Source organism: Gorilla gorilla, chromosome 3 (genome assembly GCF_029281585.2).
Source record: "Gorilla gorilla gorilla isolate KB3781 chromosome 3, NHGRI_mGorGor1-v2.1_pri, whole genome shotgun sequence".
Taxonomy (NCBI): domain Eukaryota; kingdom Metazoa; phylum Chordata; class Mammalia; order Primates; family Hominidae; genus Gorilla; species Gorilla gorilla.
This window is the reverse complement of record NC_073227.2, coordinates 203,682,817-203,707,625: the sequence shown is the minus strand read 5'-3', so window position 1 is coordinate 203,707,625 and position 24,809 is coordinate 203,682,817. Positions and strand designations below refer to the sequence as shown.

At 37.4% G+C, this 24,809-nt stretch overlaps 1 protein-coding gene across 24 annotated transcripts in view; it reads right to left on the bottom strand.

The window, feature by feature from the left end:
* Positions 1-24,809, bottom strand: part of TENM3 (teneurin transmembrane protein 3) — a 652,872-nt gene that overhangs the window by 108,089 nt on the left and 519,974 nt on the right. For all 24 annotated transcript variants that reach the window (XM_055385113.2, XM_055385106.2, XM_055385110.2 and 21 more), the window contains 6 exons: positions 15,759-15,973; positions 9,095-9,305; positions 8,622-8,723; positions 8,235-8,429; positions 6,962-7,162; positions 609-794 (listed from right to left, as the gene is read on the bottom strand). In XM_055385113.2, the coding sequence (XP_055241088.2) occupies positions 609-794; positions 6,962-7,162; positions 8,235-8,429; positions 8,622-8,723; positions 9,095-9,305; positions 15,759-15,973 (1,110 nt within the window). The remainder of the gene's footprint in view (positions 1-608; positions 795-6,961; positions 7,163-8,234; positions 8,430-8,621; positions 8,724-9,094; positions 9,306-15,758; positions 15,974-24,809) is intronic.

The window sequence follows — 24,809 nt, the reverse complement described above, 5'->3', positions numbered from 1 at the left end:
TTAACCTACAGATGTTCACAAATATCATATATGAAAAAGTGTTAACCATACAGGTTTGTTTAAGAGCAGCGAGATTTGTGCATTTTATTCTACTTTATTTCTCATGATACCACAAAATGAAGTCATAATAAGTCAAACCTCTTTTGCAGAGACTCAAGATATGGACAAGTCTAAGCTGTGTGATTCTGGAAACTACAGAGGCCAACAAGGGCATATATTTGAAAAAAAATTTAAAGCATTTTTTTCTAAAGTGGAAAATCTGCTATTAAGAAATGCAATGACAATATGGAACATCAAGAAGTAATATTCGATAAAACTTCACTTATAAACAAATCATTAAGTCTGTTTTATGTGAGTCCATTTTTGTGGCCATCCCAAAAACCAGTGAATAAAAAAGTTTACAGCTCATACTTGTGACAGCTGTTCTAAAAAGAACTGAATTGCCATTATAAAATGACAACCATATTTAAAAAATAATTTCGTGTTAAGAAAGACAAGTAAAAATTAATGTAAAGAAATAGGCTTTTTCCAAGTTGAAAACAGCTGACTGTCGGGGCTCTTCTCTGGGAGGAAGGGGACAGACAGACACAGACTTGCAGTAAGCCTACCGATAGTGCAGTGCTCTCCATTCCAGCCCTGGCTGCATTCACACTTGCCATCCTTGCAGGTCCCATGCTCGGCACAGCGGGGGTGGCAGGCTCTCTGATCACAGGCTGGGCCCGTCCAGCCTTCTTCACAGCGACACGTCCCCCCCATGCAAACGCCGTGTGAGCCACAGTCCACAGAACATATTTCTGTGTGGGAGGAAGAGGAAGCAAAACAGGAGAGAAGAGTGGCGGGAGAGAGAAGGGGAATTAATAAGCAGCTTTTATCTTCCACTCAAATTTGTTCAAGGGAAACACAAAATCATCCAAAAGAAATCAAAAGTATTTGCATGCTAAGTAAATTTCAGCACTGACTACTAGGAAATGATCAATGGTGGAACTCTACGTCTTTATTCATCATTTAATTTTACATGCTGCTCTAATCATGCAGAAAATACACATGACAATTGTTAGAAATAATTTCTTTACATATACAATACTTTATATAGAAAACATTACATATATAGAGGGTGGTCATACTTATATACACCTATCACCAAGAAAACACGTCCCCACACCCCCACCCCCAAATTAATGAAATATTTCAGCATCTCAGGTATCTAACAGGACTTGGATTTCATACATATGGCAAGAATTTGAAAAGGGGTTATTTCTAATGCCACATTTAAATGTTTTAAATATTCAGAAACTTTCACTAAGAGGAATCTACTTAAGTAAATTAGCTTGCTTCTGACACAGACATGCATGTAAAAAGAAACTGTTTTTCCTATTCAGTAAATTTGTACTGTTGACAGATACAAATTTCTTAGTCCACAGTACAAAACCAGTTTAATAATACATATAATTGACTCTCCTTTGAAAAACAAGGTTTTTCAATTCCTAGAATTACTGAAAAGAGCACAAGTGACCAAATGACTTCAAATGTTTTAATACCAGGTTAGGTATTTAAAAAGAATTCAGATGTGTAAGAAAAAAAATTTTAAGCTTTCTTAAAAGCTTTATTTAACTAGTTCCAATTGAGAGACAGGGAGAGGCAAAGGTCAAAGAAACTTTGAAGGTTATTTCTTTTTTACATATAAGATTAAAGTTAGCTATAGTTTTTTCCCCTAAAATTCTAAGACTATTGATTAGTTTTGGTTTTCTTACAAAAATAAAGCACTGAACAATAAAAACCTAAAATCATTTCTAACAAACAGAAAATGTACTAAACCTTTTTTTGATTAAAAAATAGTAGCTGTTTATGTAGTCACATGTTCTGTTTTCCCTATTCATTCCCCAAGTAACATTTCTCAGACACGTGATTCTCTATCTCACAGGCTAAACACCTTATCAAGGCACTACGAGAGTTGTAATATTTTTTATAAACAACACCCAGGACTATTAACTGGAAGAGGGTAGCACACAGGTTTTTTCATGCAATATTTTCTATCTCCTTTGAATTACATTTTTGATTAAGAGATTCAAGATAGTTTGATTAACTTCAGAGCAACATAACATCAACCCAGCTCCAGAAGTGAGAGGGTTCTTTCTGAGGTACCCTTTTTATTCAATCTAATCAATTTTTCATTAGGGTGATGGTGTTTATCAGCATTTAGCACACTAGCTTTGAGCAAGGTGCGTCAATCTTTGTAATGAACTTATTAATTAGAGTTAATTTAATTGAAGTGGAATTGAAGGGCTAATTAATGAACAAACTGCTGTTGAAGATAGAGGAAAGCTCTGTTGCTTTCAAACCTATAAACTTTCAGATGGAAATAATTCATTTCTTCTCTTAGCAGCTTAACCAATGTTTCTTCGGGTGTAAAGTCTATTCTCTTATTGAATTTAGATATCTGAAGGTCATTTCCACATCAACAAAAGAGGTAGTGAGTAAAGTGTTTTCCTTTAGGATTCACTTAGAAATTCAGAATTATACTGCTTGGAAACTTTAAGCCACAAATGTAAATTAACAGTGCTTTTATAAGCTTTAAATGAGAACTGTGCAACAACCAGATAAATCTGAGGTACACAAGACCAGATATTTTCACAGTGTGATTGGAAGAATATTTGAGACCCTTACTATGAATTCTAAGTAAGTTTTCTGTCTTTCTGCAGCTAATAGCAAAGTTTCATAAAGATTTTTTCTATACTTAGTACAATTACTTTCTTCAAAAATAGAGTATTGTATTCATTATGCTACTCTATTTATTGAGAGTTAAATATATGTGAAGTTTCTTTTTTGCATTGAGGATATCAAGATGAATAGGATAAAGATCTCTGCTCACTATGATTAAACAGTCATTTAGTATACAGGTAAAATTAGATTTTCAACTACCAAAATAATTACAGTAGCATGAAAAAAATTCAGTCTAAATATGTAAAATAATGATATGTGATTTTTGGCAGCCAATTTAATCTTTTAATTAACATTTATATGTATATTTTCCAATTCATAGCAGTATCATTTTATGAAGAGGGCTGAATTAACTTTTGAGTTATTTAGTATCAGTTACAAACTACCCTTTATAAAATAATTCAGGCAATATACTATAATAACTTTATATGAAAAAAGGGGCTATTGTGCTTGTTCCTTTCCGACTTGGATAATTGTAGGAAGCAAATCTGAATGACAGTATTTCAAGCAAGTATTATTCTACAGCTAGTCTTAATATGCCTGTTTTACTGATGGAGGCATAAGAGACCTGAACCAAGTAGCTTTACTATAGAAGTAATTATCTCTATAAGATTTAATTGGCTATTTTTTATGGAAAGGGTTTTTTAGTGTTGGTAAATACTCAACAGAAAACACTAAATGCTTATTTTATATGTAAATTATATGTAATTACAAAATATATTTTATGAATAGCGGACAAAACAAGTTAACATGTTATTTAAACTAATACCACTCACTCATGCTGGATAAGTGTTGGTTGGTGGTAATACCCTAAAACTCTTTAGTAAGACATTCAAGGCTCTCTCTAATCCAGATCCCAATTTGTGTTTTTACTCTTATTTATTCTATGCATGTTATTTGCTCTAGCAGATGTGAATTTTCTCAACAAAGTTTCTGGTTCCTCAAGCTATCCAGAGGTGTATGGGCCAAAAGATGAGGGAGAATGAATAAAACAGGAAGGAAGGGAAGAAGAGAAGGAGGAAGGAAGGAAGGAGAGATAAGAGAGGGAGGGAAGGAGGAAGAAAACTCACACAAAAATCAGAATGGGAAGGAGAACTCAGGATGAAAACTTGTCTCTAAGTAGTATATGAGTTCAACAGAAAATTTTCATCAATATTATACATTAGCTGATAGGAAACATTTGTTAGTCTGGGCTTCCAGGATTCAATCTGTAGTAGGTAAAGAGTAGCAGATAAATCTGTCATGCTGATACTGACTCATAGGGCAGCAGAGATGTCACCCAAGCTTCTCAAAAGGCCAGGAAACAGCAATTTGTAAAAATTACTAGCCTTTTTACTTCTTGCTAAAAATAAACATGTGAATTAGCTTCTTAGCACAAGATTTCATGTAGTTTTATGCCATTAGATTGTACTAATAGAGGAAACAATTTGCATTTCATAACTTTCACATTTAGGGAACCATGTCCAATCACTGCTTTAATGTGGAAGCTCCTCTGAATTGATGAGAAATTAAGTATGACAAACTACAGTTAGCCTTTAGAATACTTCTACCATAGTAACTACTATCACCACCCTCTACTACGTCTATTAATGGTTAACGCTTACTGAGCACTGACTGTCTAAGGTGCTATTCTAAGTGCTTTTCACATACTAGCTCATTTAAGCCTTACCTCAACTGTATAAAGTAGTCCTGTAATTATCTCCATTTTACATATAAAGAAACAGAGGCACAGAGATATTAAATAAATTGCCCAACGTCATATTGCCAGTGAATGGCCAGTCCAAATTTTTTTTATTTTTTTATTTTTTTATTTTTTGTGACGGGGCCAGTCCAAAATTTGAACCCAGGCAGTTCAGTGTCTGAGTTCTGGTTCTCAGCCACTTACTGTTAAACAGGCTTAGAGAAGGGGGCAATCAATGTGGGCAGGAAAGTAGATAGACCCCTTCACTGAAGCCAAGACTTATGTTTAATCTAAGCAGGATGTTTTTATTCACTCTACACTGCTAGTAAAATCCATTTGCTTTCTTGTTTCTTCTGCTTGTCCTTCCTCCTCTATCATTGTCCTCTTCCTCCTCCACTTCTCTCTTCCCTGCTTCTCTTTCTCATTTTTCCTCTTCTTTTGATGAACTGTGTAGTTTTGCTTAGTTTGAGTATCCAAACGGAATTCATCTCTTTTCTATTTCTCACTTCTCTTCCATTGCCTCCCTACATCCTGCCTCTTCAATCAGCCTCCCTCTTTCCCAACTTTCTTGCTTCATTCAGGGACATTAACATTAGCACCAATTTTCCTTGCTTCATTCTTACAGCTCTTCTCAACACGCGTCTCTATTGTGTTTTTTTCAGCAGGTCCTGTCTGCTTTTCCTTTCAAATGTCCCTCAGATTTATCTTTTTTATTTCTACTGACTCCCAGCGAATTCATGCTGTCATCACCTCACGCTTGTGGGAAAGTCCTCCAGCTTGTCTCTTCGCCATCAAAGTCTCACAATTCATGCTCTCTGACTTATTATCTACAGGATAGTTTCCCAAAAACAATACTCTCATTGTCTTAGTGGGCAAATTATTGCTATCGATAAATCCTCCATTGCCTAAAACTATCATTTCTAAACCGTACTCCCCAAAATTGGACCCAATCCAATTTTTTTGCCTCCAAATACTTTTCTTTTCACTGTCCCTTGAATATAATGATATTTCTCACAATTGCATCTTTGCTAATCTTTTATTTAAATTACTTGGAACCAGAAGTGATTTGGATTTTAAACTTTTTCAGATGTTACAATATTTGCAGAATAAATACCACTGGAGCATCCCTAATCTGAAAATACAAAATCTGAAATGCTGCAATGAGCATTTCCTTTGAGCATCATGTTGGTGTTCAAAAGGTTTGAATTTTGAAGCATTTTGAATTTTAGATTAGGGATGTTCTATGGTAGTGATGATGGTGGTGGAAGCTATCTTTAGAATTTATTATCAGCTAAGCTTTGTACTAAGTATGTTATATATATTATTCCAAGTAATTCCCACAGCATCTTTGTGAAGAGCATCCCATGATTTTACAGATGAGTAAACTGAGGCATATAGTAATTTGCCTAAGATCACATAGCTCTTAAGGAGTACAGATTGGATATGAATCCACACATCTGATTTCACAGTCCATGCTCTTAAGTACTTTCTAATACTGTTCACCTAGCCAAAAATTATACCCTTACCCAGACTACCACCATCATTAAATAAAGAAATGTTAATATAAGTCTCCTTGAAAACTCTGAATACTCATTAAGTTAGAATCACTCCTCTGAATGTCCACTGAATTTAGCATAATATTCCATGTAACACTCAATATAGTATTAAACTAGGATGTATTGATTTAGAATTTTTCATATGCATTCATCTTATCTCCCTAAATAAACTGTAATCTTCCACACTAGAATGGCATCTTCTCAAACCATAACTTATGAGTTATGGAATTAGCTCATGAGTTGCAACCAACATTTGAAAAAAATAAAATAGATTTGAAAAAAATCAGTGTGTATCACTTTGTAAAATGTTTATTTCAATTATGTGAGCATGTGCATGTATACTTATACTAGGTCATGATGATAGTTCAAGGTCAAAAAATTAGAAAGCCATTGTTCTAGAGGGCAGACACGATTTGTTAAGTCTTTTAGTCTTACAGGGCCTATCACAATGCCATGCACATACTAAGTGCTCAATAACAACTTGGCTGATTGAATGAAATTACCTTGTCCTATTTCTATTATAACCATGTTATTATGATTAAAAACTCAGTGTTGAACCATTTATTCATATCATAATGTCTATACCTGTATACTCTTTACTGTGATCATGTTTAGCCTTATATTGTCAAATGATTTTTTTAAATTGAGCCTTCCCTGTTTATAAGATAATGTGCTTAAATCCCCAAGCTATACTTAAGATTTTAGAGAGGTTAGTTTTGGTTAGTAGTTCCATAAATTGAGAGTTAAGAAGATATGGTATCTTATGCAGATGAAAGATGAGTCTCTGCATAATTCTAAAGGGGAAATTTTAGTGACAAACTGGCTAAGCCTGGTTCCTTCTTTTGTATAAGGCAACTACATATCATTACTTTTAATATTTATTTCCATAAAGAATCACTTTACTAAAATTTGTATTAGGTTTAAAAAGCGAGTTTTAAAGATTAAAATATCATCTTTAGCCAAATAGTATTAAGCAAGTCGATTGTACTGCATTTATCAGCCTCACCGTTTGAGCAGTCTGGGCCAGTCCAATTAGGGTCACAGGTGCAGGAGCCACTTTCTTGAAGATATGTTCCGTGGCCAGAGCACTGGTCCGGACACATGGTCTTCAGTATCTCACAATTGCTACCTCCCCATCCTGGACTGCAGTGACATTCCCCGTGGATACAGACACCATGATTAGAACATCCAGGGTCTAGACAGTCAGCTGGTGTAAAGAAAAGAACAATTTTATTAAATCCAGAAGATATCATAGTGCACGCAGAAAAAAGAAATCCTAATCTAATTTATATGAACATTTTGGAGAATCAAATATTTATCTACCATTTTCAAGAACTTGTTTCTGAAAATGCAAAGAATTATAATACAATAAAGCATTAAGAACCAGCCTAATGCCATTTAGGTAATTGAGACTCTTGCAAGGATTTGTAATTTTCCTGAATTACACACACAGGCTCTTGAGGTTTCAGACTATTGCTCTCTGTTCTGCCTAATCACAGAGTAATAAGTATTGCCTTCTCTACAACAAAATCTGTGACCACTGAGTACTGACAGCTGTATGGGATCCTCACACTGTTTGAGAAATAAATGAGTTGCATACTCTCTATCCTTCTTAATTCACTTTAATGTGCTTTAGATGACGAGATTTAATTTAGCAATTTGACTCAATAAAACTTTACACTTGTAGGGTCAATGGCCTGAAAATTTAATTCCAGAGACTTAATTGCATTACTTTGTGTGTGCAGATCAATAAAATCAATTTGATTGAAGAACGGAAATGGTGCTTTTTTGCTTTCTGAAAAAACAATTCACTTGCACTTTACAGTATGGTATCTCGACTCTCATCATTATACGTACACAGCTATGGAACACATCCATGATGTCATACTTCTTTTCAGTAGCATATTATGTGTACTATTCTGTCTTTCTAGAGATGTCAAAATGCTAGATTTAGAAGCTGGCATCAATGTAAAAAAGTATAAAAAGAAAAATAAAATCAACAGTCCACTGTTAGTTTCAAGGCATAAAGGTTTGCTTGCTTTCTCAGAGTGAAGAAAAGGAACGATTCACACTGCTGAAAAAGAGCAAAGGGGCCCTTTGGTGCTTGTTCTTTTTATTAGTTAAAATGTTAGTAAAACAATGCATTCATAAATATGGATTTTTCAAAATTGCTTTCAAAAGGAAGCGTATAAAGGAGATCTGCCCAACTAAAGATTACAGATACAATCTGTTTCTTTATGAAGATAACAACAGACTTCTGTAAATATTGACATGTTTACCTTCTTCACAATTTTCTCCTTTGTATCCCGAGTTGCAAGCACAAGAGCCCATGATACAAATCCCACGACCCCCACACTGTGGGTCAATACACTGGGTAGTCGGCACATCACACTCGGTGCCCTTCCAGCCGCTGAAACACAGGCAGCGGCCCTTGGAGTACTGCCCGTTGCCACTACATAACACTGGACAGGCCGCTGTGAAACAAGACACGACAGAAGAATTACAGCCAGATTTTCCACCGAGCTTCCGAAAGAAAAGACACATCGCTGGAACAAGCAATATGCCAGTTTCCCCCCCCTTTCTTTCCCGTCTTGGTAGTTTTTGGAATCACTTGTGTTTCTACAGCTTATTTATATCGGCTTAAGAAAAGAATCTAACTTGCATACCTCTTGAACAATCCGGACCCAGAAATCCTGGAAAACAATGGCAAGTTCCAGAAACGCATTCTCCATTTCCATGGCAATTTCGGGGACATTCCACCACAGACTCTGAAGAAAAAGGAAAGAAGGAACACTTGTTGTATAGCCTGCCTCTTGCAAAAGATAAACGGTATCACGTTGATCTTCATTTATGCTAGATAATTTGAGTAGTAAAGCAAAGCACTGTCACTTCAAATGCAGATTTTCAAAGTGTTTCATGACATATTCTCCTCTCCCAAGGTAATTCCAGATAATATTTTCTCCCAGTGCTTCACAGTTTGTCACATATTCCCAAATAAAGGTTTAAAAATAATTCTCACATTTTACCTGGGCTTTAACACGCTAGGAATTACCCCAAATTGGTACAGATAATTTAGTTTTTATTAAACACGGCGTTTAGGCTATAGCCTGGAAAATGCTGCTCTGAAGACTATTCTTACCTATAACAATGGTATTAAAAGACACCTGCTCTGCATTTTTCCCATCATTATAAAAAGCCAGATGCCAGATTCCAGAATCCAAGTACTGGATAAAGCCGGCCTCATGAAGGCTGACGGATCTCGCCCGCCGCCCGGCTCTCTCTGTCTCAAGCAGGCTCCGCTGCTCTCTGGCAATCAGCCTGCTGCCATCCAGGAGCTCCACGAAGTCATACTGGGGGGAGGACGAGGAAAAATAGTCAGAAAGATAAAGGGTGGCTGCTTCTCTCTTTTTTTTTTCTCTTCAATCTGTCTTCATTTGCTCTAACAAATACAATGTTAGAAAGAAGTTCCTGACAGGTCCAAATGGTAGAAGTCTCCCATGCATAGCATTTACAAGGAGGACGCAAACTACTCGCCACACAGGGCTGGATTCAAACATCAGGGACCATTTTTTTCCCTTATTGGGCAATATGGTTTCCAAATTTATTTAATTCTACTGACTGATCAAAAGTTTGATGAGTTCAGGCAGTTTGGGGATACAAACATAAAATCTACATGAACTGACATTTCCAATCCAGCAGGCTTATTTTTAATGCATTAAATTCATAATTGATATATAATAGTCGTACGTATTTTGAGTGCCCTCCCGGCCTCTGGTATCCATCATTCTACTCTTTCTTTTTTTAAAATTTTATTTTATTATAAGTTCTGGGGTACATGTGCAGAATGTGCTGGTTTGTTACATAGGTATACACGTGCCACGGTGGTTTGCTGCACCCATCAACCCGTCATCTACATTAGGTATTTCTCCTAATGCTATCCCTCCCCTAGCCCCTGACACCCTGAGAGGCCCTGGGGTGATGTTCCCCTCCCTGTGTCCATGTGTCCTCATTGTTCAACTCCCACTTATGAGTGAGAACATGCGGCGTTTGGTTTTCTGTTCTTGTGTTAGTTTGCTGAGAACCATCATTCTCCTCTTTCTGCTCATTCACTTTTTTAGCTCCCACATATAAGCAAGAACATGCAGTATTTGACTTTCTGTGCCTGGCTTATTTCACTTCACACAATGAGCTCCAGTTCCATCCATGTTGCCAGCAACCTTGTTTTAGTTAGACCACAAGATAACCCTGTACAGTCTTCTCTGATTTAACATTCATGTAGCAACAACTACTGTTGAATCCTTATTCTGTGCTGGTTCCCCATAGGAACCCTCGTAGGAAGGCTTTAACATTTGCACTTTACAGATGAAGGAATCTGAATCTTGAGGAGGGTAGCAGGCTCTCAGACATCTGGTAATGGTGGGGTTGGCTTGTGAACCCGAGAGCACTTTGCTCCAAGTGGGGTCATTCCTCCCACCCTACTCCACCTCTCTTGTGACCCTGATGTGACCATCTCAAGCACCATGGAAAACGCCATGGGCTTTACTTAGTTATTGTTAGATTAGAGACATGTAACAAGATGCCTTTACATCTTTGATCTAAACAGTTAAACAATGGAGGGGTTCTGAAAGGATGGCAGTAACAGTAAATGTGCCTGATTATTCTTATGAATGGGTCATCATTAAACCTAAGTTTTGTTGTAGTAAAATTAGACATGAACATTGGTGACTGGAGAGTTTAAAAAAGAATTAAAAGTATAAAATATGATTGTTAATATAGTGGGGTAAATTTTGTAACTAGAAATAATACATGGAATTTGAAAGACACTGAAAAGACTTTCCAATGTAGTTTCAAGGAGTTTTTTAGATTACAGTTGTTAAAAGTAGAGTGATTCAGTGTCTATAGAATGTTGCCTAGTTTCATTCTATTCCTGAAGTGTGTTTATGGTGAAACATATGCCATAGTACTATATATAAATAATTATTATTATAATACTGCATATATAAATCATAAATATTCTACTTTCTGATAGGTTTCTTAAATGGAATTTCATCAGAGGCCTATTTAAGAAAAAGATTACATGAATCTCTTAATCCAATCAAACTGGAATAAAATCAGTTGTTGGAATTTCTGAGAATCACAGTTAAATAGATTGCCATTTTACTGACCATAGACCTCTACTGTTAATATTGGAGAGAACTTAGAATATCTAATTCAGTTTCTGACTTACTAAAATTTTTATTTATAAGTAAAACCTTTTTTTGTTCTTTTGTGTAGTTTCATCAGAACAGAATTCAGCTGTGAGAAATATATAAAAACGGTATAACCTGATCAGCAGTCAAAAACGTTTATTTTCATTTATACCTTATAAGGATGAAAATACTGACTGGTGTGGATACATGACCTATAAAATTTGACTGGAATTCTATTCTAGAATTGTCAGAGGAAAATTAATTCAGCAGTTTTGAATGGTGACTCTGTCTCAAATAAGCCATTCATTTCCTCATCAGGTTTAAATATTTACACATTTGCATGGCAAAGAGACAAGAAAAAGTTTCTTTTTATGACCCAAGCATATAAACATTTTTCTTCCCTAACATTAAACACGGTAACTGAAAAAGTGAAAGGGAGGAATTTTGAGTTTTAGCTGGTCTTTCAAGGCAAAAGCACAACCATCACCTTTATCATAGAAATAACCATTCGCATCACACTGTGAACAATAAAATAAGGCCAGGGTACTGGGCATGATGGTGGGGAGGAGGAGCTGACAGGTTTTGAGTATCTACCCAGTTCTAGGCTCATCTGCAGAAGTGTTTCGCACATGAATTCAGGAGGGCGATTCAAATACCTAAAAAAAGTTCCCTACTTTAACACTAAAACCATCTGTGCCCAAAATTACCAAATTACAAGGAATAAAAATACTTAATAATCTTTGTTCTTAGGGCATAAAGTGGTCACTTAAGGGCAAATGTGAGTTTTGCTTTGTAATATTTCTAAGATGGAGACGCAGATATATTTTTGGGGAGAAGAGGAGTCTTAGGACCTTATGCTCTTTTTAGGAAGAAATTCTTGGGGCTAACTCTTCAATTGCACTAGTCCGCGGGAGCCATCATGAGACAAAGCTTATACTTGATACAGGTTTCATATGAAGTGAGACAATTTTAGTGTGAAAGCTCCGTTTAAAGGTCATTTTCTTATGATTTAATATTACCAAATATACACGCTTTAAAAATCCTCATTTAAAGTTGCTTTAAACTACAATGTATTAATAAGTCGTCTTTTGGAAAATCAATAGAAGAAAAGTTTGCCCATGTTTGTTGTATTTATGCTGATTATCTAATAGACCATTTAAAAACAAGTAGATTTTGTTTCAGTTATCTTGGTGGTTCACTTCTGAACAGTTAGATTATATGTTTAATTCAATTCTGTTACTAAAACCATGAGTTCTTAGAATCTATGAATACTTAACTGTGTCCTTACATCAACTCTTTGGTAGTGGCACAGTCTTGCTGTAATTGGAATATAGAGAATAAAGAGATTTTACAGATCATCTGATCCAACTCTTTCATTTTACCAATGGACACTAAGGCTCAGAGAAGGGACGCTGCAAGGTCACAAAGTGAAAAGGTGGTAAGGGTATGCTTAGAACTCAGGCTTCCAACTCCTATTCGACAACAGCCTTCATGTGAATGCACTAAAATGCTACAGTGTACTTCACCATAAGGCTCTGCATTGCCTCCTGAGGCCACTAACTGACCAGGAGAATGAACTGGCATCAGGGAGAAGAGAGCCCACTGATTCCTTGGCAACAATCAAACGGGCAGTTTTACAAAGGGTCGCAAAGACTGCGAAAGTTCAAGCAACTATTCTGAATGGCTGGCCAATTTTAATTATTTCAGGTTGATTTATTTAATGTTCCCCAGAAACAGAGAAATGTTCAATTTGGGCTGCCTTATAGAATATTTCATGTTTAAACACTGAACTCAGAAACAGTTGTTTGCTCTGCTGATCTTGAATAAACCACAGGAAGAAACTATAATAACCGTGAAGCTTAAGAAAATGCATAACCTACTTAAACACATATATTGTGGTAGAAAAGAAAAGAGGATATCACATGTATTGTGTTTAAATACTAGAAGGATTATGAGAAAACCCAAAACTGCACCTTTCATTTCTCTAATCTTAAATGTTATATACAACTTGCAGAGTCAACTAAATCTTTAAACAAACCTTTCAAGTACACAACACAATAGACAATTCTTACCTGAAATTATTTTCTAGAATTTGTAAGTTACATGTTCACTATTGTGCTCAGCTTAGAGGTATATTTCTTGAATTATACACAAATAATCACATATGCGGTTTCAGTGGGAAAATATTTTTTCATATTTCACTGGACAATTGCTATAAATCCAATCTGTCTACTATAATTGAAATTATAGAGGACTTCCACTTAAGAAAATCTGCTTTTTTTTTTTTTTTTCTCCTAGACAGAGTTTTGCTCCTGTCGTCCAGGCTGGAGTGCAATGTCATGATCTCTCGCTTACTGCAACCTTTGCCTCCAGGGTTCAAGAGATTCTCCTGCCTCAGCCTCCTGAGTAGCTGGGATTACAGGTGTGCGCTACCACGTTCGGCTAATTTTGTATTTTTAGTAGAGATGGGGTTTCACCATGTTGGTCAGGCCGGTCTCGAACTCCTGACCTTAAGTGATCCACCCACCTTGGCCTCCCGGTGCTGGGATTACAGGCCTAAGTCACTGTGCCTAGCCTTAAGAAAATCTGGTTATTATATCCTAGTCAGTGTCACCTATAAGATGAACTGGAGTCAAATCTAAAATTTAAAATGGTCCAGACTGGCTGGGTGTGGTGGCTCACGCCTGTAATCCCAGCACTTTGGGAGGCCGAGGAGGGCAGATCACCTGAGGTTGGGAGTTCGGGACCAGCCTGACCAACATGGAGAAAACCTATGTCTACTAAAAATACAAAATTAGCTGGGCATAGTGGTGCACGCCTGTAATCCCAGCTACTCAGGAGGCTGAGGCTGGAGAATCACTTGAACCCGGGAGGTGGAGGTTGTGGTGAGCCGAGATCATGCCATTGCACTCCAGCCTGGGCAACAAGAGCAAAACTCCATCTCAAACAATAAAATAAAATAAAATAGCCCAGACGCGGTGGCTCATGCCTGTAATCCCAATCCTTTGGGAAGGTGGGCGGATTGCTTGAGCCCAGGAGTTCAAGACCAGCCTGGGCAACATGGTGAAACCACATCTCTACAAAAAATACAAAAATTAGCCGGGGGCGGTGACACGCATCTGTAGTCCCAGCTACCCAGGAGGCTGAGGTGGAAGGATCACCTGAGCCAAGGAGGTTGAGGCTACAGTGAGGTAAGATTGTGCCTATTGCACTCCAGCCTGGAAGACGGAGTGAGACCCTGTCTCAAACAAAAAACAAAACAAACAAAAACCAAAACCCCAACAAACAAACAAAAATATAAAATTTAAAATTGGGCATTAGTACATTATAAGAAGTATACAATGCATAAGGATCAAATTTACTTTAATAATATAGATATTAAAAATATTAAATAGGAAAAATGAATACACTAAAGCCTGATATTCAGAAATTTCACAGCCATAAAATTAACATATGTATATGAACTAAATCCACAATTACATTAAAAAAAGCATGTTGAAATCTTCTTACTCATCTTTCTTTAAAGATATAATTTCTTTATTAATATGTGATAACTTTTTTCATAATTTATGTTCCTAGGTTATAGAAAAAATATTTCTCACAAAATTATATGATATAAAGCATACATGAAAACTCTCCAGCCCTTATTTTATAAGTCACACTAAATCAGCATGAAATTCTCTGGGTAAATAAACTGATTATTGAATATAACTTTAGGCTCACCCTACTGTCAATTTTAATGAATCAACTCTTACATTTTTGATATTCCTCTATTTACTAATGTAATAGTTGATCTTGGGGAAAGTCTCAGTTCCAATTTTATGGTAGGTAATTTAAATAACTTCTCTTAGAGATGATGAAACCTATATTAAGTGACAATTTCCAGTTTACATACTATGACCCGGTACTGTATTAGATTATGAAAAAGGCTGTGGAATTGACAGCAGTTCTCCATCTGTGATTGCTGTTGTGAGGGGATTTTTATGCAAGGGAAATGACTTTAAAGTTCTTTGATATTAAGGATATGTGAATTGTCTTGTGTACCACACTAACATGATCATACTCGGTTATCTCTGAAAGCTCTCTTGCCTCTTCATCTCAGCGTTGATCATTTTAGATGAGGCACGGCGCCTGAGTTGATAAAGCTCATGTCATCATATTTATGTTGATGTTCCCATCATTTCTCTACTAAGAGTAAATCTGGCATAAACTAAAAAAATACATTTTCAACAGAATGAATACGTGTTGGAGATGAATATGTTATGCATCTATTACATGAAAGGAATAAGATCATCGGAAATTATCACAGAATCTTTGTAAAACACTTGGAAAATCCATGGTGTTTTACTGGGTGCTCAGATGATGCTCAATATTCATTAAGTTACTCACAAAATTCAGTACATTTTAAACAGTCAAATCAGGAAGAAAATATTGTTCTTCCCACTACTGATTCAAAAACCTCAGAACAAGTAATCTACGTTCAAAACTCTTTCTACTGTAGAAAGTCGATTCAAAAGTCGTTAGTTAACCAAACAGCTGAGCTTAAGAAGGAGAATAATTTCAAAAAATGCAACTGGCAGTTTTTATTTTATTGATAAGAAAGCCTACTCTTACCTGAGTATGGGAAGGCGGTAAGCCTTTCCGGCCATATACTCCAATCAATGCATCCTTCTGAAGAGAGATATTGAATTTAAGAAACTGTGGCTGATCAATGAAGAGCTGTGATCTCCAGAAGATCCCGGGAGGAATCTCTTGAATTGCTCTTCGGCCAATATCAAGTTCTCCGGAATCTATGGTGTTATTTTCTTGCGTAAATCCACCTAATTTTCCTGAATGTAAGAGATGCACTGATGAAGAACAAAATTTTTTTAAAAAAACAAAACAAAAAAGGTTTTTAAACTTTTTGGAAAAGTTATTTTTACCAAATGCTCAAGCCATTTCATCTTCTGATATATTACTTTCATAAAATTTGCACTTTAAAAGCTTCCACTATTAGATACTGGTGTTTTACTAATTCTGATTTAGCTCGTAAGATATTTAAGTTAAAATCCTTTTGACTTCCCCCAAGGTATGCCCATTACTAAAGCTGTTTTCACACCTACAGTCTTTCTGTTCACTTGAAACATAATTATCTTACAAATTATGTGTCTTGTTATTTCTTGGGAGAGATTAGGGTCTGGTACTTATCAGTCATTCTAAACATACTATAACACTGCAAAGTGTAAATTAAGGCAGAATGGATTATGGAGATTTCTAAATCAATCCTTAAGCAAACAATAAAACCAATCGATGGCTCGGATTCATGTGGTTCTATCTAAATGATACACTAGGATGAATGAAAAACATCAGATGTTGGCAGAGAGATAGAGAGGGGGTACTTGGGGCATTGTGAGGGGAAAGGAAGGAGGGGTAAGCTTAAGTGCTCACATAGCTTTTGTGTAGGCTGTTATAACTTTTCCTCTTTCTTTTGACCCTCATTCCAAACTCACTTGTAGTCTTAGTGGACATACTGTGTTACTTCTGACCACACTGATCTTTGATGCATAGGAACAAAACCTCTTTTCTCCCTGGATCCCTGCCACCTGTTAAGAGACACCATCTCTTCTCTTCCTGCATGGCCTCCTTCTAGAAAACAGATCCAAGACTCCTGTTTTTGGTACGGTGTTCCCCTTTTCCCTTTTTGCCAAGGTTCTTTCTCAGTTATTCTGATGGGGGTCATGATAGAATTTCTGCAATTTGCCATGAGTGGAAATATAACTACATTGTCTCTTATGCAGACGGGTCCAGAAGGCTGAGGAACAGAATGGAACTGGGCAAATTATCTTCTATCAATTCAGCCCTTTTACACTGATAACAACAGGAGGGTGAGGAGTGAGGATCACTTGAGCGCAGGAGTTAAAGTCCAGCCTGGGCAACACAGTGAGACCTCGTCTCTTAAAAAAAAAACTGATAACAAAGTTGACTTACTACCAACTTTGTCTTTTTTTAAAAAAATTTAAACTGTTAATTCAAAACGCAGAGGAAGTGATTTTAAGTCTGAGCTGTAAGCTATCTCATCTCAGTGATAAGGGAGACAGGCTTCTAACTATCTGTGAAGAGTTATTAGTTTAACTCTGAGTTCATTTTTACTGAGTGTCTGCTAGCGGCAGCACTGTAGGTGATTTAAAAAAAGAAATATAAACCAAAGAGTAGAATCTTAGAGATTATCTAGACTTCCATAGCTTCTGCTATCAAGTGGTAATTACCTGGGTGGGGAGACAACACCCACAAACTGATAAATTAAGTGAGACCCTAAAGCAACATATGAGTAGGGGTCAGAGAAAGGCACTATTACTGCAGGCTGGAGGTTGAGAGATTTCACAGGAGTTAAGTTTGGCGGTAAACATTGAGGAACAGGTAGGATAAGGTTTCTGAGCTGGGATAAACATCGCTATCACAAGCATGGCCGTGGAACTTGACAGGTGTTAGGTTGGTGCTCAGCAGAGAAATCCATCTGGCCAGAAAAGAAGATAAAGAAAACCCGTTTTGGAGTCAGACAAACCTGGGTTTGAATCCTGGCTCTGCCAACAATTAGCTGTGTGACCTTAAGGAAGATACTAAACCTCATTTAGAAAATGGGGAGAGTAATATAATGATTGCACCATTACAAGGATTCCATGAGGTTTGGTGCATCAAGTGCAAGCTGCAGCGTCTGGCTCTCAGGAGGTATTGAACGGGTTTGTCGTGGGAGGGATGCGGGATAAGGTTGGGAAGGGAAGTGGCATCCGTCTGTGGAGGGCCTTGAATACCAGGTTAAAGAATATGGTCTTTATACTTTATGCTAGTGATTTCTTGTATTTTCACTCTATCAAGAGTGTTATTACACCCTTTTCCCTGAAGATGTATATATTTACTAGTATTCTGTTACTGTGCATGTCATTTATGGTATGTTTTTAAAACAGATACTTGAAGACTGATTATGGGTAAATTGCATTTCGATGCCTCAAACACACTTATTCTTGTGTGGTGGTGGGGTGTGTGTATATAACCAAGAGAAACAGAATTGAAGATTACTAAGGAACATGACCTGCAATCACAGACCCAGTTTATGGCCTATAGGATCTGAAGCAATTCACAAAAAATTCACACTTACAGATGTGAGGTTTGAGGGAGAGGACATCACCAGCAAATGTTAGAATTGCTTTCCACCTGGACTACTGCATCCTACATGACACACGTACCACCAGTTGTGAAGGACAGCTATAACTAAATGGAGACCCATTAAAGGTTCTGAGCAGGCTAGAGGTGAAATGAAATCACTGTTTCAAGAGCATTACTGTGCAGTAACTGTGGGAAGCCTGGAAATGAAGAGATGAGTGAAGACACAGCTGCAATAACCCAGGTACAAGGCAGAAGAGGGTTGTACAAGAAAACTCAATAAAAAGGCATTATTTATAATCTCCCTTCCTCTCTTCTTTCCCATTGTTCACAATCATGGTAGCCATCAGGTCTATTTTTCTTGAACCAATTCAGTAATATAAAAGGATCTGAGGAATAAAATTTCCAAATTGAGTTATAGTAATCACTATAATTTTTCCACACATCAACTCTTAGATTATAAACTGTAGATCATTCATAGGATTCAAAGTGTTTATTTTACGATAGTAATACTTGTTCATTTCAGCAAAATTAGAACATACAGTTAAATAAAGAGAGAAAAAATATGTATAATGCTACCACCCAGAGATTATTTTGCTTTCTAGCTAAACAGACGTCTTGCTTTACTCAGAAATTTTTAATTATCTGAGACCAATTTCTACTTTTCATTTAGGAAGCTTCTGCAAAGGAACCTACATTTGTCATGAAGGCGCTTTTACTGAGAAGATTCAGGGGAGAAAGAAATGGAACTAATCTTCACTGAGAACCTACAATATGACAGGTAGTTTCACCCAAGAGGTTGGTATCATTTTGAGATGAGAAAACTAAGGCTCAAAGAAGTAAATGATGTGGCCAAAGTCAGTGATGGCATCAAGACTGAAATCAAGGTCTGCAGAATTCCAAAACCATCTGTTGTATGTAATCCTCAATAAAATCTTTGCTTTTTATTAAAACAAAAATATTGTTTTAAATTACTAAGTTTTAAATTTATTTGTCTGTTTCATATAAAATCAGATATATTAAGTCACTGAACCACCCTAGAGAATATACTTACAATGTCAGGACATAAAGTTTATACTTATTTTTATAAGTTTTATATTGATAAAACTTAAAAAACTGACATGGAAGGCCGGGAGTGGTGGCTCACGCCTGCAATCCCAGCACTTTGGGAGGCTGAGGAGGGAGGATCATGAGGTCAGGAGATCGAGACCATCCTGGCTAACACGGTGAAACCCCGTCTCTACTAAAAATACAAAAAATTAGCCAGGTGTGATGGCGGGCGCCTGTAGTCCCAGCTACTCAGGAGGCTGAGGCAGGAGAATGGCATGAACCTGGGAGGCGGAGCTTGCAGTGAGCCGAGATCGCGCCACTGCACTCCAGCCTGGGCGACAGAGTGAGACTCCATCTCATAAAAACAAAAACAAAACAAAAAAAGTGACATGCGTACTATAATATAATACTCTTTATGTTATAATTCGTAAGTTCCTCATAAGTTTTTGTCTTTTGGTTGACTTCTACATGAAACTAATTTTAAAGTACTGAGTAGAGTAGCTGTTCTCTTCCCCTCTAAGATGTTAGTATACATATCATATTTTAATATGAACATAGTTTATATTTAGACTCATTCATCAAGTTTATACATTTCTAAGGCTATGATACTTGATTGTCATTAACAAGTTTGATCTACTATCTGAAGCATATGTAATTTAATCTACTCTCTTGGGTTGACCCTATTGCTGCTATTAATGGTTTTCTGAGTTTTAATAGCATACCTGTGCTTTGAGAACTGCTAAGCATAAATTCAGAAACTGGTGCCAATTTCAGAATTTTTTTCCAAAACATTATGTTTACCCAAGAGCATTAGCTGTGGTAATGGTAACCAAGTTCTGATTTCTAGGGTTTCTGGTTTCACTATGTCAAAGCCATTTAATAAGCTAGGTATTCTTGCCTTGTTGCTTTCTCCACAAATTAATTTTGAGGGGTTAAAATCTTTCTCACAGAAATGATATGTGAATACATGGTTGTGTTGGGAAGTATATCTATTTATCCTATTAGTCCCATATATAGGTAATTTAACCGGTGGCTCTTTTCCAGAAAAAGAGGGTTCTTCATTTGTAAAACAAAAGATCCAAGATTGGTGGAGTGTGCTTGAATGGGATAGCAATTATGATGATTTTTTTCCTCCCGTAATGAAAAAATACCTAATTAATCATAACACCACAGAATCTTCGAGTTCTAGTACCTGTGGGGGTCCCCTAGTCCAGGGGTCTTTAAAAAAGGTTAGCCACATCCCTAGGAAACATTAAAACTTTTCAATAAGGAACGGGGTAGGAGATTAATTTCTATTAATAGACCCTCAATAACATTCACGTGTTGACTTTCTTTACAAATGAAAGGCATACCTCTCACATACCCAAATATTACTATGACTTATTGTCTTGGAGCATAAAACTTCCAGTATGCCAAAAAAAGGCAAAATTAAAAGTATTTTTGTGGTGAAGCCTCTTTTATTTAAGACACCATAAACCCAAGGTAGGGCTTCAGCGACTTTCCCTGCTTAACATAGTTCCATTAAGGGCAAAATGTGGGGTTAACAATGAGGTATTTAGGACTACTAGCATGCTTTGAAGTCAAATGCACCAAGAAAGAGAGATAACCTTTTTAATGAACTTATCACTCACCCCAACTACTGTCAAAGAATGCTTTTCTTTTTAATTAATTAATTAATTAATTTATGTATTTATTATACTTTAAGTTCTACAGTACATGTGCACAACGTGCAGGTTTGTTACATATGTATACATGCGCCATATTGGTGTGCTGCACCCATTAACTCATCATTTACATTAGGTATATCTCCTAATGCTATCCCTCCCCCCTCCCCCCACCCCATGATAGGCCCCGGTGTGTGATGTTCCCCTTCCTGTGTCCAAGTGTTCTACAAAGAATGCTTTTCAACTGCAGAAGAATTTCATGACTACCAAGAACACAGCAATAAGGTAAGAAACATGAAATGTAATGATGCTTTATTTATTCCAGTTGTCAAGGTTAGGACAAGGATTTGTGCTTTATCTTGCTACCTATCTACCTAGAGCAGGGATTCAGAACTGAGAGGTTCTAACAAAATGTAGATTAATTTATTTGAACTGAAAAAATAAGTCAGACTTTTTCTGACAAAAGGTAAATTTGGGCCAGGCGTGGTGGCTCACACCTGTAATCCCAGCACTTTGGGAGACTGAGGCAGGTGGATCACAAGGTCAGGAGTTCGAGACCAGCCTGGCCAAGATGGTGAAATCCTGTCTCTACTAAAAATACAAAAATTAGCTGGGTGTGGTGGCGGGCGCCTGTAATCCCAGCTACTTGGGAGGCTGAGGCAGGAGAATCACTTGAATCTGGGAGGTGGAGGTTGCAATGAGCCGAGATCACACCACTGCACTCTAGCCTGGGCAACAGAGCAAGACTCCATCTCAAAACAAAACAAAACAAAAAAATGGTAACTTTGATTTCAGTGAGTACTGGCTCTGACAGTTAAATTATATGGTGGATATTTCCCATAAATTAAATGAGCTAATGAAATAGATTCATTTAAAGCATATACAGGCATACATATTGCACATTTTGTTCCAGACCACCACAATAAAGCAGATATCACAATAAAGTGAGGTACACACATTTTTTGGTTTACCAGTGCATATAAAAGTTATGTTTACACTATACTGCAGTCTACTAAGTGTGCAATAGCATTATTTCCTTTTTTTTTTTTGAGACAGGGTCTCAAAAGCTGTCACCCGGGCTGGAGTGCAGTGGCCCAATCTCAGCTCACTGCAGCCTCAATCTCCCTAGGCTCAGGTGATCCTCCTACCTCAGCTTCCCAAGTGCCTGGGACTACAGGTGCACACCACCGAGTCTGGCTAATTTTTTGGTATTTTTTGTAGAGACAGGGTTTCAACATGTTGTCTAGGCTGGTCTAAAACTCTTGGACTCAAGCGATCCACCAGCCTCGGCCACCCAAAGTGCTGGGATTGCAGGCATGAGCCACTGTGCCCAGCCAATAGGTTTCTACAAACCAACGTATAAACTTAATTTAAAAAATTTTATTGCTAAAAAATGCTAACGATCATCTGATCAAGTCATAATCTTTTTGCTGGCGGAGGATCTTGCCTCAGTGTAGGCGGCAGCTGATTGATCAAGGTGGTGGTTGCTGAAGGTTGGAGTGTCTGTGGCAATTTCTTAAAATAAGACAATAATAAAGTTTGCCACATTGATTGACTCTTTTCATGAAAGGTTTCTCTGAAGGATGGGATGCTATTTGATATCTTTTTACCCACAGTAGAACATCTTTCAGAATCGGAGTCAACCCTCTCAAACCGTGCCACTGCTTTATCTACTAAGTTTATGATAGTCTAAATCCTTTGTTGTTATTTCAACAATGTTCATAGCTTCTTCATCAGGATTAAATTCCATCTCAAATACCCACTTTCTTTGCTCATCCATAAGAAGCAACTCCTCGTCCATTAAAGTTTCATGATGAGATTGCAGCAATTGTCACATCTTCAGGCTCTACTTCTAATTCTAGTTTTCTTGCTATTTCCACCAGATCTGCAGTTACTTCCGCCATTGAAGTGTGAACCCTCAAAGTCATCTATGAATGTTGGAATTAAGTTCCAAACTCTTGTTAATGTTAGTCTTTTGACCTCTTCCCATGAATCATAAATGTTCTTAATAGCATCTAGAATGCTAAATCCTTTCCAGAAGGTGCTATTTTTTTTGAGACAGAGTCTCTGTCTGTCGCCCAGGCTAGAGTGCAGTGGCGCCATCTTGGCTCACTGCAATCTCCGCCTCCCGGGTTCAGACCATTCTCCTGCCTCAGCCTCCTGAGTAGCTGGGACTACAGGTGCCCGCCACCATGCCCGGCTAATTTTTTTGTATTTTTAGTAGAGATGGGGTTTCACCCTGTTAGCCAGGATGGTCTCGATCTCCTGACCTCGTGATCCGCCCGCCTCGGCCTCCCAATGTGCTGGGATTACAGGCGTGAGCCACCGTGCCCAGCCTCTAGGAGGTTTTTAATTGATTTTGCCCAGATCTATCACAGGAAAATCGCTATCTATCTATGATAGCCTTACAAAATGTACTTCTTAAATACGACTTGAAAGTTGAAATTAAATTAAATATGACTTGAAATTACTCCTTGATCCATGGGCTGCAGAGTGGATGTTGTGTTTGCAGGCATGAAAACATTAACCTCCTCGCACATCTCCATCAGAGCTCTTGGGGGACTAGGTACATTGTCAATGAGAAGTAATATTTTGAAAGCAATCTTTTTCTCTGAGCAGTAGGTCTCAACAGTGGGCTTAAAATATTTAGTAGCCACGTTGTAAACAGATGTGCTGTCATCCAGGCTTTGTTGTTCCATTTATAGAGCACAGGCAGAGTAGAATTAGCATAATTCTTAAGGGCCGTAGGATTCTAGGAATGGTCAGTAAGCATTGGCTTCAACTTCAAGTCACCAGCTGCATCACTAACAGAGTCAGCCTGTCCCTGGAAGCTTTGAAGCCAGGCCTTGACTTCTCCTCTCTAGCTATGAAAACCCTAGATGGCATCTTCTTCCAGTCTAAGGCTCTTTCATCTACATTGAAAATCTGTTTAGTGTAGCTACATTCATCAGTGATCTTAGCTAGATCTTCTGGATAACTTGCTGCAGCTTATATATCAGAACCTGCTGCTTCACCTTGCATTTTTATGTTGCAGAGATGGGTTCATTCCTTAAACCTCATGAAGCAACCTTTGCTAACTTCACACTTTTATTCTGCAGCTTCCTCACCACCTCTCTCAGCCTTCAAATATTTGAAGAGACAGCCTTGCTCTGGAGTAGGCTTTAGCTCAAGGGAATGTTATATCTGGTTTGATCGTCTATCCAGGCCACTCAAATGTTCTCCTTATCAGTAATAAGGCTGTTTTGCTTTCCTATCATTCATGTGCTCGCTGGAATCGTGCTTTTAATTGCCTTTAAAAACTTCTCCTTTGCACTCACAACCTGGCCAAGTATTTGGTGCAGGAGGCTTAGCTTTCAGCTGATCTCATCTTGGACATGCCTTCCCCACTAAGCTTAATCATTTCTAGCTTTTGACTTAAACTGAGAGACGTGTGATTCTTCCTTTCACTTGAATACTTAGAGGCCACTGTAGGGTTATTGATTGGCCTAATTTCAATACTGTTTTGTCTCAGGAAATACGGCGGCCCAAGAAGAGAAAGATGGTGGGGATGCTGGTCACGGAGTAGTCAGAACACACACATTTATTGATTAAGTTTGCTGTCTTATGTGGGTGTGGTTTCTGGCACCCCAAAACAATTATAAGAGCAACATCAAAGGTCACTGATTGAAGGTCACTGTAACAGATCTAATAATAATGAAAAAGTTTGAAATATTTTGAGAATTACCAAAATGCAACAGAGAGACATGATGTGAGCACATGCTGTTGGAAAAATGGTGCCGATAGACTTGCTTGACGCAGGGCTGCCACAAACATT